The sequence below is a fragment of the Vicugna pacos genome, chromosome 14 (assembly GCF_048564905.1).
Source record: "Vicugna pacos chromosome 14, VicPac4, whole genome shotgun sequence".
Lineage (NCBI taxonomy): Eukaryota > Metazoa > Chordata > Mammalia > Artiodactyla > Camelidae > Vicugna > Vicugna pacos.
In genome coordinates this window covers 4412275-4427493 of record NC_133000.1, presented here as the reverse complement: position 1 = coordinate 4427493, position 15219 = coordinate 4412275, and the positions used below count along the sequence as shown (strand labels likewise).

The 15219-nt window shown below is 55.5% G+C and overlaps 1 protein-coding gene across 2 annotated transcripts; it reads left to right on the top strand.

Annotated features, from left to right (window-relative positions):
- Window positions 1-7620: 7620 nt before the first annotated feature.
- CDX2 (caudal type homeobox 2) lies at window positions 7621-14220 on the top strand. Of its 2 annotated transcripts, none has more exons than XM_072937354.1 (3): window positions 7621-8530; window positions 11996-12141; window positions 13022-14220. In XM_072937354.1, exons 1-3 carry the CDS (start codon window positions 7990-7992, stop codon window positions 13259-13261), a joined length of 927 nt encoding a protein of 308 aa, XP_072793455.1. In that variant the 5' UTR covers window positions 7621-7989; the 3' UTR covers window positions 13262-14220. The 2 variants fall into 2 exon arrangements, with proteins under 2 accessions (XP_072793455.1, XP_072793456.1); XM_072937355.1 differs by having other exon boundaries at window positions 7990-8530; window positions 11996-12137; window positions 13022-13145.
- The last annotated feature ends 999 nt before the right edge of the window (window positions 14221-15219 follow it).

Below are 15219 nucleotides of genomic sequence, written 5' to 3'. Positions count from 1 at the left end.
GAAAAAGGAATCTTTTATTCCACAGCAGTTGGTCTGTCTGTTTTTTCTTCTCCCACCTCAGTGGCTGCACCCGACATTTACATGTGAGCGGAAGCGGCTTCCTCGCTCTGGGACACCTACGGGAGCCGGTGTAAGGACAGCAAAGCGCCGGGGAAGGCACGCGAGGGGCACGGTGGGCGGGCGAGAGCCCCACAGTGGGCTGCGCTGGGAAGGCGCCCGGTGGGGGCAGGCAGAAAGCGCTGGGAGTGGGGGTTCTCCAACCCGACAGGCCTGAAGGTCAGGGCCAGCGGCCTCCTGTCTCTCCCGAAGGTCGGCCCCTGAGAGCAGGTTGGTCAGAAGCTCAGACTGGCCCTGGAAACCATGTCATTAAACATAATTTTTAAAATAATTGAATAATACTCATTGACTAGTGCTGGATATTGTGGTCCCCAGGATGAAGATGGGACCCCATAGCTGATAAAGTGGGTGATGGAGGAAAATCAGTGCCCATAGAAATCTTTCTGACTAGAGAAGCCCGGCTCTGGGGAGCTTGTCAGCTCGGGCTCCAGAGACTGTCCGCTCACACAGAAGGAGCCCACCCATGTCTCTCTCTCTCAGCCATACCCACTGGAAGATCTAACCGACCCCGACAAATACTACTTAGGTTTCTGTTGGCAGAGGAGAAACGAGCCACAGTGTCCTCCTCAACACACACCGAGCAAGGAGTGAAGGCAGAGTCGGCCCTTTTGAAGACAAGAACCTCCCGCTCGGGTCTGAGTTGGCAGCAGCAATGGCAGCCAGAAAGCCTTCTTTCCATAAAAATCGGTGTGGCTGCACCCTCAGTTGGGGGCTAAATTCCTCAGAAAGAAGCTGAGGTGGTAGCGCAGGAATGTAAAGGAAACCTCCCCTTTCCCATCTTACAGGTGTTGCCTGCTAGCGGTAAGGGTGAGGGCCAGAGCTGGTGAGGGCAGTAGGTGGGGGTGCCAGGAAGCTAATTGTGGCCTCATTGTCCCTGTAGACCAGCCCCAGGGCCCCCTCTGCCATGGGCTGTGCCAGGCGCCTTCCCTGGGTGTAGGAGCACCAGGTGCAAGCCACAAAGGAAATGCAGTGACTCAGTGTCTGTGCTCTGGACCTGGATGCAACGGTGAGGCCCTTGGGCCTGGGGCTAGACGCCTGCCTCCCTCCAGCCAGGGTAACTTGGGGACTTTCCTGACTCACACACAAAACCTGCTGCTTAGCAAGGAGGGTTTTCTGGCCCAGGATACAAGGGCCAACGGCTGGGCCTGAGACTCAGAAAAATGCATTATATTGAAGGCAGTCACCCTGTCCAACCCCTGGGGTGAGTGCAGCTCTTAGATGGACCCCAAAATGCAGAGTCTGAGCTCTTTATGTAAATATGCTAAAGATAGGCAGGACTCCTCAGGTCAAGATTCCCAGCCGTCTTTTTAGAACGAGAGGGGAATGTGATCTGGACCTCTAGGCCGATCTGGTGTCTCCAATTACACAGTTAAATTTCAAGGGCTCAACGCTTGTCAGTAAAATTGTTTATTTCTGCAGGAGGGGATACAGGTTGGGGAAGACGCTGGATCCGCCCCTTCAAAGGAGCTGGGGGAGAAGGGGGAGAAAGAGCTGGCTGCACAGCATCTCTTTCAAAGACCTGAGTACTTGCAGACGCAGGGGCGGGCGCGGGACACAGACCTGGGCGCCGGCTGGGAAGACCCTGGCAGAAGCCCCCAAAGGCTGCTGCTTCCTTCTCGGTAGGAGCAGAGGCGAGGTGGTGCTCCTCGTGCGGGCGGGTCACCTGAGGCTGCCGGGGTCTGGTAAGGCAGTTTTCTCCAGTCACTTCTGGGCTCAAACAGCGACACGCCCTGGGCTTCTGCCGGCCTCGGAGATGTTTTCTGGTTTCCGCGCTCCGATGCGCAGGATGCGGGAGACGAACCCCGACGACGGGGACCGCGGCCCCTACTGCAGCCTCGGCGTGCGCACGAGCGGGGGCGGCGGGGTGGCCCTGAGCTGCTCAGAGATGTCCGGGGGCGCAGAAGCGGTGGGTGCAGAGTCCAGGGTAAATAACTAACACCGTACGTACTAATTCGTTTATAAAGCACGACGGCAACTCTAAGAAGAATTGGAGAGCTACGAGCTGATTTCAGTTTCCGTAACCCTTCAACCCCTCCATGCACGCTGCCTTCCGAGGTGGGGGGTCGCTTCGCCGACTTTCACTCCCCCTTAAAATGGCCAAGCCCAGCCGGCGAGTCTCCGAGCTGAGCGCCCCCGAGAGCGCTCGCGCTAGGGTTTCCTGAGCCCAGTCCCATTCACCTATGTTACCGGCAAACGGAATGGGGGCCTCCTTTTCTTCTCCCGGACAGGTGGGCTTTTTGATCTGTGCGTCCAAAAGATGGCACGGACACTGACACCGGAAGTAGACAAGGGGCAAAAAGACAACCCAGTTTCTTCGCATAACTTTTACTCGTTTTAAATTTGACACATCTCCAGAGATCTGTCACAGAATATGAATTCCGATTCAAAAACCAAGATGAGTTCTTTTTCAGAAAGTAATTTACTGTGGGACAAAAGGAGATGGGTACCTTCTTTGGCAACTGAAGAAAAATCTGGAGTGGAATTTATGGAAAACTCGCCATTCAATAAACTAACTGCAGTTAGCAGGTGCCTGTGAAAGGTAGAAATAAATAGGACGGGGAAAGCAGGCAGAATTGTCGCCACAGCTGAGCTCCATTGTTCTGGTACTATTTGGTATGCGGCGTGGAGTGGGGAGTTTGGATGTGGGCAATGACATCAGTTGGTTTTGGGTTGGGGAGGCAGTGTTTCCAGGGTGGCACCAGCAGCCTTAGTAATCATTAACATCTGTACAGGGTGCTATGGGTGGCAAAGAACACACCTAGAGTAGCTCATTTAATGTTAGTGACTGGGACAGCTAGCTGTGCAACCTTGGGAACATCACCCAACCTCTCTGGGCTTCAGATTTCTCCTTTGTAAAGCGGAAGGGATAACCGGACACTAAGTCCTCTGCCTCCTCTCTAGGGAGAATAGCTTCCCAGTGGGCCCAGTGACTCCAGGAGAGCTGAACCTTTGTCTGAGCCCCTTCCCTCAGCCGCATAAGGCTACTGTGTAGGGCTTCCTAGGAACACATTTTCATGACAAACAAAGGACACTCTAAGTATGAGACACTGGTGAGTGACCAAATGGTAACTCCATGCCAAAGCCATGTGACATGATAACTTTAGCTGTTGCTGGCCTTAGGGCCTGGTCCTCCCCGGCATCAAGGGGGTCTCTATGAGGTGAGGCCCCACGCACTCCTTGGGCTTTTAAATCATTCTCTGTGCTCATTCATCACAGAGAATGAGTCTGTTATCCAATACCCGCACTGCGTCCACAGACTGATTTTAGAAAAAAAAAAGGGGAAGAAAATGAGCAACCACTATTTATTTTCATAACTGTCAGCCACTGACAAAAACTAGATTTCTGCACCCAAATATCAGCCCCCCTCCTGAGGATTTTTATTTTCCTTGATTCAGCTTCGAGCAGAAAAGAAGTATTCCTTGCTCTGGATCAGAAAGCGTAGTATTTCCCCCACTCTCCTGCACCCCGAGTATTAAAATTCTAGTCCACCAGTGACCTCCCACAATTTCAGGAGCTTTTTCTCAGGTGGAGAGGACTGGACACTCAGTTTGCTTGGGGGGAAACATTCTTGTCCACTGGGCGGAGCCACATCTGCTCCTGTAAATGAAGCCTGGGCAGCTATGGGCAGCTGCGGCCCCTCCGTGCTGTTCAGGGTGAACACGTTGGGCTCCATTGTGATCTGACAGGGCTAAGCAGGCCATGGACTCTGGGGAGGCCCCACAGAAAGGACACTGTGATCGATTTTCTTCCCAGAGACGTTAGCTGAGTGGGTTGTGGCCGGGCAGGGTTGGTTGGGGTCAAATCACCCATTATAGAGCCTTCCTTTGTGTGGGGCATTGCTGATTGAGTGTAATGACTGAAGAACTCCCTAACTCCAAATTAAGTAAAGATTGAGTCATTTTTCCACAGCAGTGTAGACTGCCAAGCTGAACCACTTTATCAGACAACACTCTCTTCCTCCTCACTCTTTCTGAATTATCCTGGAAACTCAGGTCAATGCAGGGTGAAGATTTCCTGTGCAGGAGAGAAAAGGGCGCCTTCAAGAGCTGCACTGTTTGGATAATTTCCTTGATCTAAAAGGAATTCAGAAAGTAGACTTGCATGCTGAGATGGATGTAGACCGCCTGTCCTATCTGGGTTCCAAGGGTCACAGGAGCCCCAGTTCCAGGAACCATGAATATTGGTGGCAAGCAGGGTCCCCCAAGCTGGAGCAAACACTGGGGACCTTTGAGCAGGGAGGGAGCCCTGTCAATGATCTGTGGATTCAAGGAGTGTCTCATCTGCCAGGAGGAGCAGCCCGCCCCTTCCGGCGCCTCCCGGTCCCCACCTCACTCATGTGCCTGCCCTTGCCAGCAGCCGGGATCCCGGAAGCCCTGACCCTCTCTGAGAAATGTGGCATGGCCTCTACACTGTCAGTAACAAAGAGACATCCCTTTGATAACCAAGTCATGGCTGCTCCTGGAGTCTTCCTGACGCTTTATTTACCTGGGTCTCTTTCTTCTCTTAATAGCCCTCTCCAGCTTTGGCTCCACGGGGGGTCACAGCTTCAGCTGCAGCCCAACTCCAGCCCCAAGCTTCCAGAACAGGGTTTCCTCCTCCAGAGCAACTTGCTGAAGGCTTCTTTGGAGGCAGAGGTACTGGCTGGAAGAAAGCCTTGAGCAGTGGAGGTTGGGGATGATCATCCAAGATAGTTCTCTGCTCAGGCCACAAGTTTCTTTAAAAAGCCACCAAGCACTTTGGGTCTAGGGCTGAGAACACTCTGCTTGGGGCCCTGTTGCAGGTGTCATCTGCATCATCCCAGGGACACACACCTGCACCCAGAGGCTGGAGGAGCACCTCCTACCCACTGACCCCCTGACCAGAGCGGGTTTCCAGGGGGTAGGCACCCAGCAAAGAGCTGGCGGAGGCTACACCATCAGAATGAAAAGACACCCAGGCTTCCTTCCCGGAGCCACCTTCCACCCCTCTCTGACTGCTCCTGCTGCCCTGAGCCTGCAGGAACCCGCATGGACCCTCTCTTGGCTGAGAGGGCCACCCAGATGCGAGGGGACACCTCCGCTGCAAGGAGCTTGTCCAAGTACATCATCATTGGCTCCTTTCCCCTCACCAAAGACCTCAGACCCCAGGACTATGGGTGGGGCCGTGCTACTGCCATGAGGGGCCCATTTTTCATGGAGGAAACTGATCAATGTCCCTTCCCCAGCCCTCACACTCCAAACCCCAAGTGACCAGTAGGCTTCGATGAGTTCTGGCCAGCTCTGGGGCCTGGTGTGACCCCTGGGGCCAGATCAACCCTGGCCGCTCCCAAAGCATTCGGACAGGCAGGCCAGAGCCCTTTCTCCAGGGCAGAGCACAGAGACACAGCTGGAAAACCCGGACAATTAGCCAGCAGCCCGGCGGCCGAGCCATAAAAACGCAGGAAGCGGCCACCGCAGGGCGGAGGGGATGGCTGTCCCCAATAAAGTGATTGTTTCAAAGAATGCCCACATTCCGAAGACGCAGTCTCAAGCCTGGGCCTCGGCTTCCAGAGCTGGAGGCTTGGGCGGGGGTTATGGGGGGCGGAAAGAGGGATTGTGTCTCCCAGGAAGAGGAGGAAGATGTTTGCTAGATCAAAAGTCTGCAGTGCCCACCACTTAACCTCCCACATTCCCGACCCATCAGGACTGCAGACTCCTGCCCGCCTCTTGTATACCCCATCCCCATTCAGTGATTTGGATTCTGTAATTTGTTTTTTTGCAATTTTTTCCTATTTTATTTCTCCAGGGATGGTATTCAGCTGTCCTGAATGCAGCCAGCCCCCGGAGGTCCACAAGGGTGATCTGCTCTGGTCTCTACCACTAGAGCACCCAGTTTGCTGCCCTACCCCCTACATTTAACTTTCCTTTTTAGGAAACACCGAGGACGGGAGGAACCACAAGCAGGAGGTCCACAGCCCTGATCTTGCTTGGGCCTGGCCTCTCTGCCCTCTGTAGTGGGGTGGATGTCATCTTGTAAAACAGAGAAGATGACAACACCCATTTATTCCCCATCCAGGGAGAAGTGAGGGTCTAGGGAGATAAAGGACACTGGAAGCAGCTCCAGAGATGATGAGATGAAGTGACAAATGCCAGAGAGCGCTGGCCAGTGAGAACCGACAGGGGCAGACCGGGAGGAGAGTGGCAGCGCACCGCTGGTTCCTAGAGCGCTCAAAGCCAACCAGCCAGCCTGCGCCGCCCGCGGCCCTGGCCGCCGCAATCGTCAGATCCGAGTCGGGCAGCGCCGTCTGGGTTTGAGAGAGAAGGCAGACGACGACCGCGGACCCACTCCCCGCTGCCGCACAACCGAGATGGGCGCCTCCGGAGCCGAATCTAGTCGCCCTGCGCTCCTGTCCCTGGTGGCAGGTCCCGAGCCAGGCTGAGCAACACAGAGTCCCAAGTCACCACTGCCAGCCCTGGCCCCTGGGACACTGTGCTTCAAAAACCAAGGAGGATCCTTTCTCGATCCTTCCCCACTCGGTGCTTTTCAGAAGCAATCCTTAGTGATGGCCCCGGGTTTCCTACACATGCCCTGGAGATGAAAAACAATTTTCTCCAAAGAATGTTTTACTTCGCAAATGACAAAGTGTTTTTAAGCTTTTATTAATCATGACAACATATAAAGACCTACTAGCAGAAATTCTAGACTCCGTTTTCGTTGATTTTTGACCTCGTATTTAAGTGTGATAAACATACATGTGTAACTCGCTGAACTTTCACAAACACCAGACGCCGTGTATCAGCACCCTGCTCAAGAAACAGTATGTTACAAGCTCTGTAGGAAGCTGTCCTGCACCCCTCCATTACCGCCCTCCAGTAGCTTGACTTCTCCCACTGGCTCCTTGGTTTGCAGTCAAGACTTTTGAATCTTGCGTGTAAATGTTTTTTAAAAATTAATTGCTTTAATTCAAATTAAATCCCAAATGTGAGATGAACTCAGAGATGCAACCTGTAGCTACAGTCTTAGATTATCTCGTGTGAAGGGCAAGCAGTTTCCTTGGGGAAAAAAAATAAATGACTAGCGGTGACAGTTGTTCAGGGTGCGCAGTCGTTTTGACCAGAGGCACAGAGCGTGAAGAAACCGGCCCATTTCTCCTGGCCCTCCTCGTCACCTCCCAAGTTGGCCAGAAACGTTGTCATCAAAGCAATGGTCTCCCTTTTCTTTTCTCTTTGGGATGGAAGGAGCTTCTTGACAGCCCCCCCCCCCCGCCCTTTCCTGCAAAAGCGTAAACACGTCGTCTCTAAACTAAGATTCCCACCAAGATAGCTCTTTCCCCTTCTCTTTTGCAAGTCTCTTGATTTCATTCTTTGAACCTGTGATTGGAGGTTAAAGAGCACCAGGTTGGAAGGAGGAAGCTCTTAACAATAAAGGTTTGAATATTTAGCTGTGATGGGTCGTTGCCCTCTCGCGAGCTCCCCCTCCTTATCTTTTAAAATGCAAATCATGTTTCGGGGGGTTGCGCGCCGGGTGCGCGCTGCGCCTCGACGTCTCCAGCCATTGGTGTCTGTGTCATTACTAATAGAGTCTTGTAAACACTCGTTAATCACGTAAGGCCGCCGGCCTGGGGCTCCGCACGCCAGCTTGTGGCGGGTCTTCCCCGCCTCTGCAGCCTAGTGGGAAGGAGGTGGGAGGAAAGAAGGAAGAGAGGGAGGGAGGGAGGGAGGGAGGAGGCAGGCCAGAGGGAGGGACCGCCTCAGAGGCAGAAGCGCCGCGAGGAGCCGGCGGAGCACCGCGGTCTGGGGCGCAGCCACCCGCTGTTCCTGTGCCCCCTCGACCCTTCCCCATCGCGGCCCCCAGCAGCCTCCAGCGTCCGTCCCCAGGCAGCATGGTGAGGTTTGCTGTCGGGCCCTCGCCACCATGTACGTGAGCTACCTCCTGGACAAGGACGTGAGCATGTATCCCAGCTCCGTGCGCCACTCTGGTGGCCTCAACCTGGCCCCGCAGAACTTCGTCAGTCCCCCGCAGTACCCGGACTACGGCGGCTACCACGTGGCGGCCGCGGCCGCTGCCGCCGCGAACTTGGACAGCGCGCAGTCCCCGGGGCCGTCCTGGCCGGCCGCGTACGGCGCCCCGCTCCGCGAGGACTGGAACGGCTACGGGCCGGGGGGCGCGGCGGCCGCCGCCAACGCCGTGGCGCACGGCCTCAACGGGGGCTCCCCGGCCGCCGCCATGGGCTACAGCAGCCCCGCTGACTATCACCCGCATCACCACCCGCACCACCACCCGCACCACCCGGCCGCTGCGCCCTCCTGCGCCTCGGGCTTGCTGCAGACGCTCAACCCCGGCCCCCCCGGGCCCGCCGCCACCGCCGCCGCCGAGCAGCTGTCCCCCGGCGGCCAGCGGCGGAACCTGTGCGAGTGGATGCGGAAGCCCGCGCAGCAGTCGCTCGGCAGCCAAGGTAAGCGGCGGCGGCGCCCCGCCGGCGGGCGCCCGGAAAGGCGCGGTCCTAGCCGCCGGCTGCGGGGCCGCGCGTGTCCAGGGCCGACCGCCATCCGGGGCGGTGTGGGGACTCCGGGCCAGGGGGGCGGGGCGACAGAGTCGGGGCTCCGGCCTCCGGAGCTTCTCTAATCCCTGAGTCTGGGCTGATGGAAGTTGGGAGTGAGTATTTTGGTCTCACGAGCCACGTTCAGTTTAGGGCAGAGGAGAGGCTTCCTCTTTCCAGCGGTCCCTCATTCATAACGTCCGAACACTCCCGGGAGACTCCCGGGAATGTCGGCGGAGCTTGGCTGCACGGGAGTGGGGATGCCCTCCCCACATGCTGCCACTCGCTCGGTGCGCCGCAGCTTCCCAGCACCTCCATCGGGCCGGGCTCTAGACCAACTGTGCACATCCTCCTCCCGCGTCGGAGCCACTTGGGAAGAGTGGTGGCCTGGGGGCCAGGAGGCGGCGAGGCTGCGCGTGGCACCAGGTTTGGCCATTAGATCCAACTTCAGGAATCGGAGCTCCAGCGCCTAGGGAGAACCGGCAAAGTTGCTGCAGCTGGAAAGAAGGTGTTAGCCCCAGGAGCTAAAGGAAGGGGGGCACCCCAATCTTGAACCTTTGATCTGCAAAGGGATTATTTCAATCAAAACCTGGAGGACTAGGACAAGATGCCCTGGGAGTTCCTTCGTGTCTGCAGAGGAAGAAGGGGAGGAAGTGGTGGTGGGAATTCGGCCGCTGCTCCAGACAGGGATCATTTCTCCGGAACCCTCCTTGCCAGGATCGTGTATGTGTGTGTGTGTGTGTGTGTGTGTGTTCGCGCGCGCGAGCGAGCGTATACGTTCAAGAAGCTTGCTCCAGAGATGTCTCTGCAAAGATCCTAGGTTTGCCGGACTGTGGGGGCTCTAGGTTCCGGGTCTGCCCCTTCCGATGTGATAATGTGTGTCAAGGTGGGAAGGAAGTTCAATAGGTGTGTTGGGAGAGTCCTGATGGCTCCCCTTTTACTCCATGGAATCTTTCCCAGTCCTCCGCACTTCCGCTTTTTCCTCTTCCCTCCTTTCTAGCCCAGCCCGGCCTGCATGCAGGTTATGGCCACTTTGCAGAGGTTTATAGCCAATTACAGCCGTATAAATCAGAGCAGCCGTTGGGGGCTGTCTCTGGGCATCAGTTTTTGCGTCACTGGGCACATGCTGAGACCGACCGGGTGGGAAATACAGCCTCCCTGGGAGAAGGCTTCAGGGCCAACCTGGACCCTCGGCTGGGTCCCTTTCCTAAGAGGAGGCGCCCTCTCTGTACAGAGTGCGCTCCCAAGGGACACCCTTTTCCACAGAGCCCGCCCGAGGAGCAGCTGGCGGGTCCCGGGGCGGCCTAAGGGAGACCTTTGGCGTCTCGGGGTAGTGTCTATGGAGCTGTGGCCGGGCAGGGGGGAGGGAGGGGAGCCGCAGGAGCCCAGGCAGATGAGAGGCCGCTGTGATGTCCCTCGCAGAGGTGGCAAGCCCGCAGTCGGCGCCGGGCGCCCTTGTGATGTTAATGTGGGGAGGCCGCGGCCCGCGGGCCGGAGCCGGACTCCTCTGCGGAGTGTCATCTGTCAAGGGGCGGGGGGGGGGGCTGGTGGTACTCGGCCCGACCCGCTTTGATATACACCTTCCCAGCCCTGCCATTGTCTCTTTTAGGGCCCGGAAAGAGGGTGGTGACTTTCGCAGTCAATAATGAATTCTGACAAGTCCCTCTCATCTCTCCCCTCCTCCAACCCCCTCCTTGGTTCCCAGGGGGTGCGGGGCCCTCCAAGGCCCTTGGGGCGCGGGCTGCAGAGCGCACAGAGGTCCTGGTCACCGCGCGCTCTGGCCCCTCCGGGATACTGAAAGGGCAGCCCCCGAGCCAGAGCCGCTCCCAAACACCCACAAGGCGAATATCACTAATAGAGAATTCGGCTCGGAGAATTTTGTGTCTGGCTCTTCAGCCCCGGAGGTGTCTTTTGTGGCTCCAACCTGGCTCCGGTGCCAGCCCCGCTTTATACTGTCTGTGTGACCTAGTCTGATTCTCAGTTTCCTCCTCCGTAAAAAGCGGCCGCCACCACTGGCAGCTCGAGTGGGTTGGAGGCGGCAGCGCAGGCTCTCAGGACGTGCCGGTTCCCTTTACTGTCTTCGCAGGCGCGGGGTCGGGGCCGCTGCGCCCATTCAAATGCGCCTGCCGACCGTGTTGATGTTAATGCGCCTGGCGGGGAGGGGGATGAAAGCCGGGCCGCCATTTGCTCAGTAGTGGTAATTCAAACAGAATGCGGTTGTTATTAAGGCATTGAAAGGGCTTTTCTTTGATAAGATCGCCTTGTCCTGCATTGTTTGCGACTGTGTTCTCCTTTCAGCGGCTCGGGGGAGCCTCCTCTGATCCCGCCTGTATCCTCCCAGGGCGCTTTTGTTGTGGTTTGCAAAGAGTTTTACCTGAACAAAGTCGGCCTGCGGGGTATTAAACACCTCCAAGCAACTCTCAGACCCTTTAGATCTTCCTGTAGCACTGAGCGCCGCGCGATTGAACCTGTTCTGCTGGGAGAAGACCCCGACCTGGGGCCGCGCGGGAGAGAACAGCTCCTCTCCCAGGTCTGCCAAGGGCTGACCCGGGACAGACCTGGTGGAGACGCCAGGCTCGGGCCTGCTCTGACTGCGTTGGACTATTTGTCAAGGCCCTTCAGTAAAACAATCAATCCAAGGTTTAATATGTTGACTCAATCCAATGAGCATAGATCTCTGGTCAGGATAGCTCTGGCAGGGTTTGCAGCAGAAATAAATGGAGGATTAAAAAAGAAAGAATGCCAAATGCCAAACCAGGTTTAGCCAGGTATACAGTGTCCCCAGCGAGAGGGATTATCTGCCTGCCAGACCCCGGCTTTGAATTCCACCCGATAGGCCTGGTGAGCGGTGTGTGTGTGCATGTGTGTGTGTGTGTGTGTGTGTGTGTGTGTTTCTGGTGACTTGAGGGAAGCCACCCCCTTTCCATTTCTAATAAAACAAAGTAACATACACACCCATACCCACCATCCCAGCTGTTTTTAGGGTGGACTTCCCTAAAAAGCCTGAATATCTGAATATCCTCAAGACTGTGGTGACTCTCTTCTACCCTTTTTCCCTTTGGGCCTCACCAACTCCAGGATGTTTGATTTACAAAAATGGTAGTGGGGTTCTGCTATCTTCTGTGTGTATGAATTTTTAGTTTTTCTTAATTTTAGAAAACTATTTAATCCCAAGACTGATTTAGCTGTCTAGGATAGCCCCACACCCTCCCCTCAGGACCCTCTGGGGGGGTCTTGTCAGACTCAGCAGGAAACAGCCAAACCCTGGCCCCCCAGGGCGGCAGAGGAAGAGAAATGGCCCTTGGTTAGGGAGGTTTGTCATTACCCATGACTGATGGGCTGCCTTGCAGTTCTCAGCGCTAACTTCTCCTTCCTCCACAGTGAAAACCAGGACGAAAGACAAATACCGAGTCGTATACACGGACCACCAGCGTTTGGAGCTGGAGAAGGAGTTTCACTACAGTCGCTACATCACCATCCGGAGGAAAGCCGAACTGGCCGCCACGCTGGGGCTCTCGGAGAGGCAGGTGAGACCCCTCCAGCGCCTGGTCACTGCCCTGGGGAGTCCCGCGGGGAGGATTAGAAGCCAGGTCCCAGAATCCACCTAGTTCTGTGGGCAGATTAAAGCAAGAGGATGGAGGGTATTTTCTTCCCAGATGCTCTTTTAGAAGGCTTCTTCCACCTCTAGTTGTCTTTTTTGGATGTTGTTGGATACTTTTTTTTTTCTGTTTTGGGAGATCTGGGAGGTACAAGAAAAAACTGAGTCTAGTGTGACCTAGAATTCTGTTTGTGTTAATAGAAACTTAAAGACTTACTCTTTGGATCCAGCACTATCCTGGGGGCAAAATTAGTATAAGACCCTAATCCCTGCCCATAAAAACTAGAAGGTGAGGCTTGGCGCATGAATTCTCTATATGATCTGGGAAAAAAACAGGTCAAACTCACAGCCAGGAAGCCCCACATTAAAATTCACTCTCAGCTCCAAGGTGAGGAATATTACATTTCAGTTTAGCTATGAGAGGCCAAAGGTTGTCATTTTGAAGCACTTCTGCACTGGCTTCCTCTTGCTTGGTGTGGAAAGGGCCTGGCAGTTTCTGTTTCCATTGGTTCTAAGACTCTGAACTTTTCCAGTAAAGTTATAGATAAAGGCTGCCTTGGAACGAAACATGGGGAACAGGAGGGAGGGAGGCTCTTCTCTTTTGAGGCTGAATGGGGCTTGGAAATGCCCCCCCCCCACCACTCCAGTGGACAGCCTGGGACAGGCTGTGCGAAGGGCTGGAGTCGCTCAGGTCCGAGGGCACTTCTTTCGCTGGAGAAGGAGGTACTGGTGCTCGTGCTGAGCACAGTCCCTTTTTCTTTGACACCTTCTTCACCATCTCCTTTTTTCCTCTACCTTTCCATGTCCAGGTTAAAATCTGGTTTCAGAACCGCAGAGCGAAGGAAAGGAAAATCAACAAGAAGAAGTTGCAGCAGCAGCAGCCGCAGCCCCCGCCTGCCCCGCAGCCCCCCCAGCCTCAGCCCGGCCCCCTGAGGAGCGTCCCCGAGCCCCTGAGTCCTGTGTCTTCCCTGCAAGGCTCGGTGCCCGGCTCTGTCGCTGGGGTTCTGGGGCCAACTGGGGCGGTGTTAAACCCCACTGTCACCCAGTGACCCGCAGCGGCCTGCAGCAGCAGAGCTATTCCAGGCTGAGCCACGAGGAGCGTGGAATCTGCTAGAATCCTCAGGAAAGGCCCCTCCCCTCCCACCCACAAATGTTTGCCAACTTCCCTAGCACTCAGAGGGAAAAGCTGGGGTAAAGACAAGTGTGGTTGGAGGCCTCAAGGAAGACATTCTCCCAGATTTTGACTCTTTCTGCCAGGGAGGAGATGGGAAATGACCACTGGGGCTTCCTCTAGTACTGGCAGAAACATTGCCTGGACTGGCTAAACAGACCAGCCTTTCAGCTCCCTCCTCCCTGGCTCTTTGCCTCCAAAATCTGCAGGCTGCAACTCTCATTGGAGCCATGGGGAGAGAGGGACTCAGGGGACTGGCAGGGTTGGGAGTCAAAGTGGCTGCTGTCTCCTCACTGCCCTCCAAGGACCAGCTGGCCCCTCTTGCCTCAAGGGCAGGCACGATTTAAACTGCAGGAGCCAGAGACAGCTGAGATGGAAACCTGGACCTACCAAAGCGTACAGAACCCCCAGGTCTTTGTATTTTTTCTCTTCCCTTCCCAGACCAGGCAAGGCTTGGCTGGTGTATGTGTGGTGTATGGTGTGAGGGGGTGGTTATTGGACTCCAGGCCTGACAAGGGGGCCCGGGACAGGGCCTTGTTTAGAAAGCCTGTCACCAGAGCTTCTCTGGGCTGAATGTATGTCAGTGCTATAAATGCCAGAGCCAACCTGGACTTCCTGTCATTTTCACAATCTTGGGGCTGATGAAAAAGGGGAGTTTTTGTTTTTGTTGCTGCTGTTTGGGTTGTTGGTCTGGGTAACATCCAAGCCAGCATTGAAAAAGCCTTCTGGATCCGTGGGGAGAGAAGTGATATGGTGAAGGGCAGTGGTGGGGGTGGGGGGAATTTGAACACATGGATTTTTTTTTAAAAAGAAAAAAAGATAAATGAGCTTTCCAGATTTCGTATTTTGTATTTACCATCTTCCGATTTTGTCTGGAATTATTATCTTATAAGAAATGAAATATTTTCTCTACTTACAAGTGAGAATTAGAAAGAGCAGGGAGGTGGGGTGGAGAAGGTTATCTGCACAACCTCATTTTACCCCTGAGCGTCAGAAGCCTGAGGGAGCAGGTTCCGAGACCTTCCCTGCCCCTGAGCCTGAGCCCAGCCTTGGATTGTGGAATGTGTGGTTCTCGTAGGGGTGCCTGTGGGCAAAACGCACAGCTGAGCGCACAGCTGCTTCTCAGCTGGGGGAATGATGGGGAGCGGGAGGGCGCTGACAGCCCGCTCGTAGCGTCTCCTCAAATCCCCACTGCGGCGACTGCGCGCATTCCCCTCATCAGTGAGTCACTTTTCCCCAAGACGCCCCACAATCCAGCGAAACACAAGCATCGAGTTAAAAATTCGATTTTCTATTCTCCTAAGGCAACGTTTCCACGAACTTAGTCTCCTGTAAATAACTTTCCGAGAGGCCCCTCTGACTCCATCCTTTTCCTTGTCCCGCTCGGTTTCCTTTCCCCACCCCCTCCTTCCCAGCTACTCCCACAGAGAGGAATTTGAGACCCAGCAAAAGAAGATTCTTTCAGTGATGGTTGCTTGTTATCTGGCGGAGCCGCTGGGGACCGGGCTACTGCCCTTGAGGTTTTTGGTCCTGGAAGCCATCGACCTGGGCGCTGTCGGCGGGGCCTGGGGAGAAGGGCTTTGCCCTCCTTGTCGGTCTTGCCACAAGCACCTTCGAGCCCTAATCAGCGCCTCCACCGAGGGAGGAGATGCCCCCAGGGCTGGGCAGGACGAGCCGAGCTGCGAGACAGAAATACCCCCTGCAGCATCTCCCCAATTCCGCGGCCCTTCCGGGTAGCGCATTCCGCTCCAGGATTGAGAAAAGGGCTCTGGGGTTGGGCCCGCGGCGCCCGGAGTTAGAAGTTGGAGGGAGAGTGCCTGGCCCGCCTCTCGGGGC

What these genes read in the sequence shown, in the direction of transcription:
- CDX2 (XM_072937354.1), top strand. Translation starts at nt 7,990, where the DNA reads ATGTACGTGAGCTACCTCCTGGACAAGGACGTGAGCATGTATCCCAGC. An exon ending in GCAGTCGCTCGGCAGCCAAG is followed by an intron (nt 8,531 to 11,995) that starts GTAAGCGGCGGC and finishes CTTCCTCCACAG; the next exon opens with TGAAAACCAGGACGAAAGAC. An exon ending in TGGGGCTCTCGGAGAGGCAG is followed by an intron (nt 12,142 to 13,021) that starts GTGAGACCCCTC and finishes TTCCATGTCCAG; the next exon opens with GTTAAAATCTGGTTTCAGAA.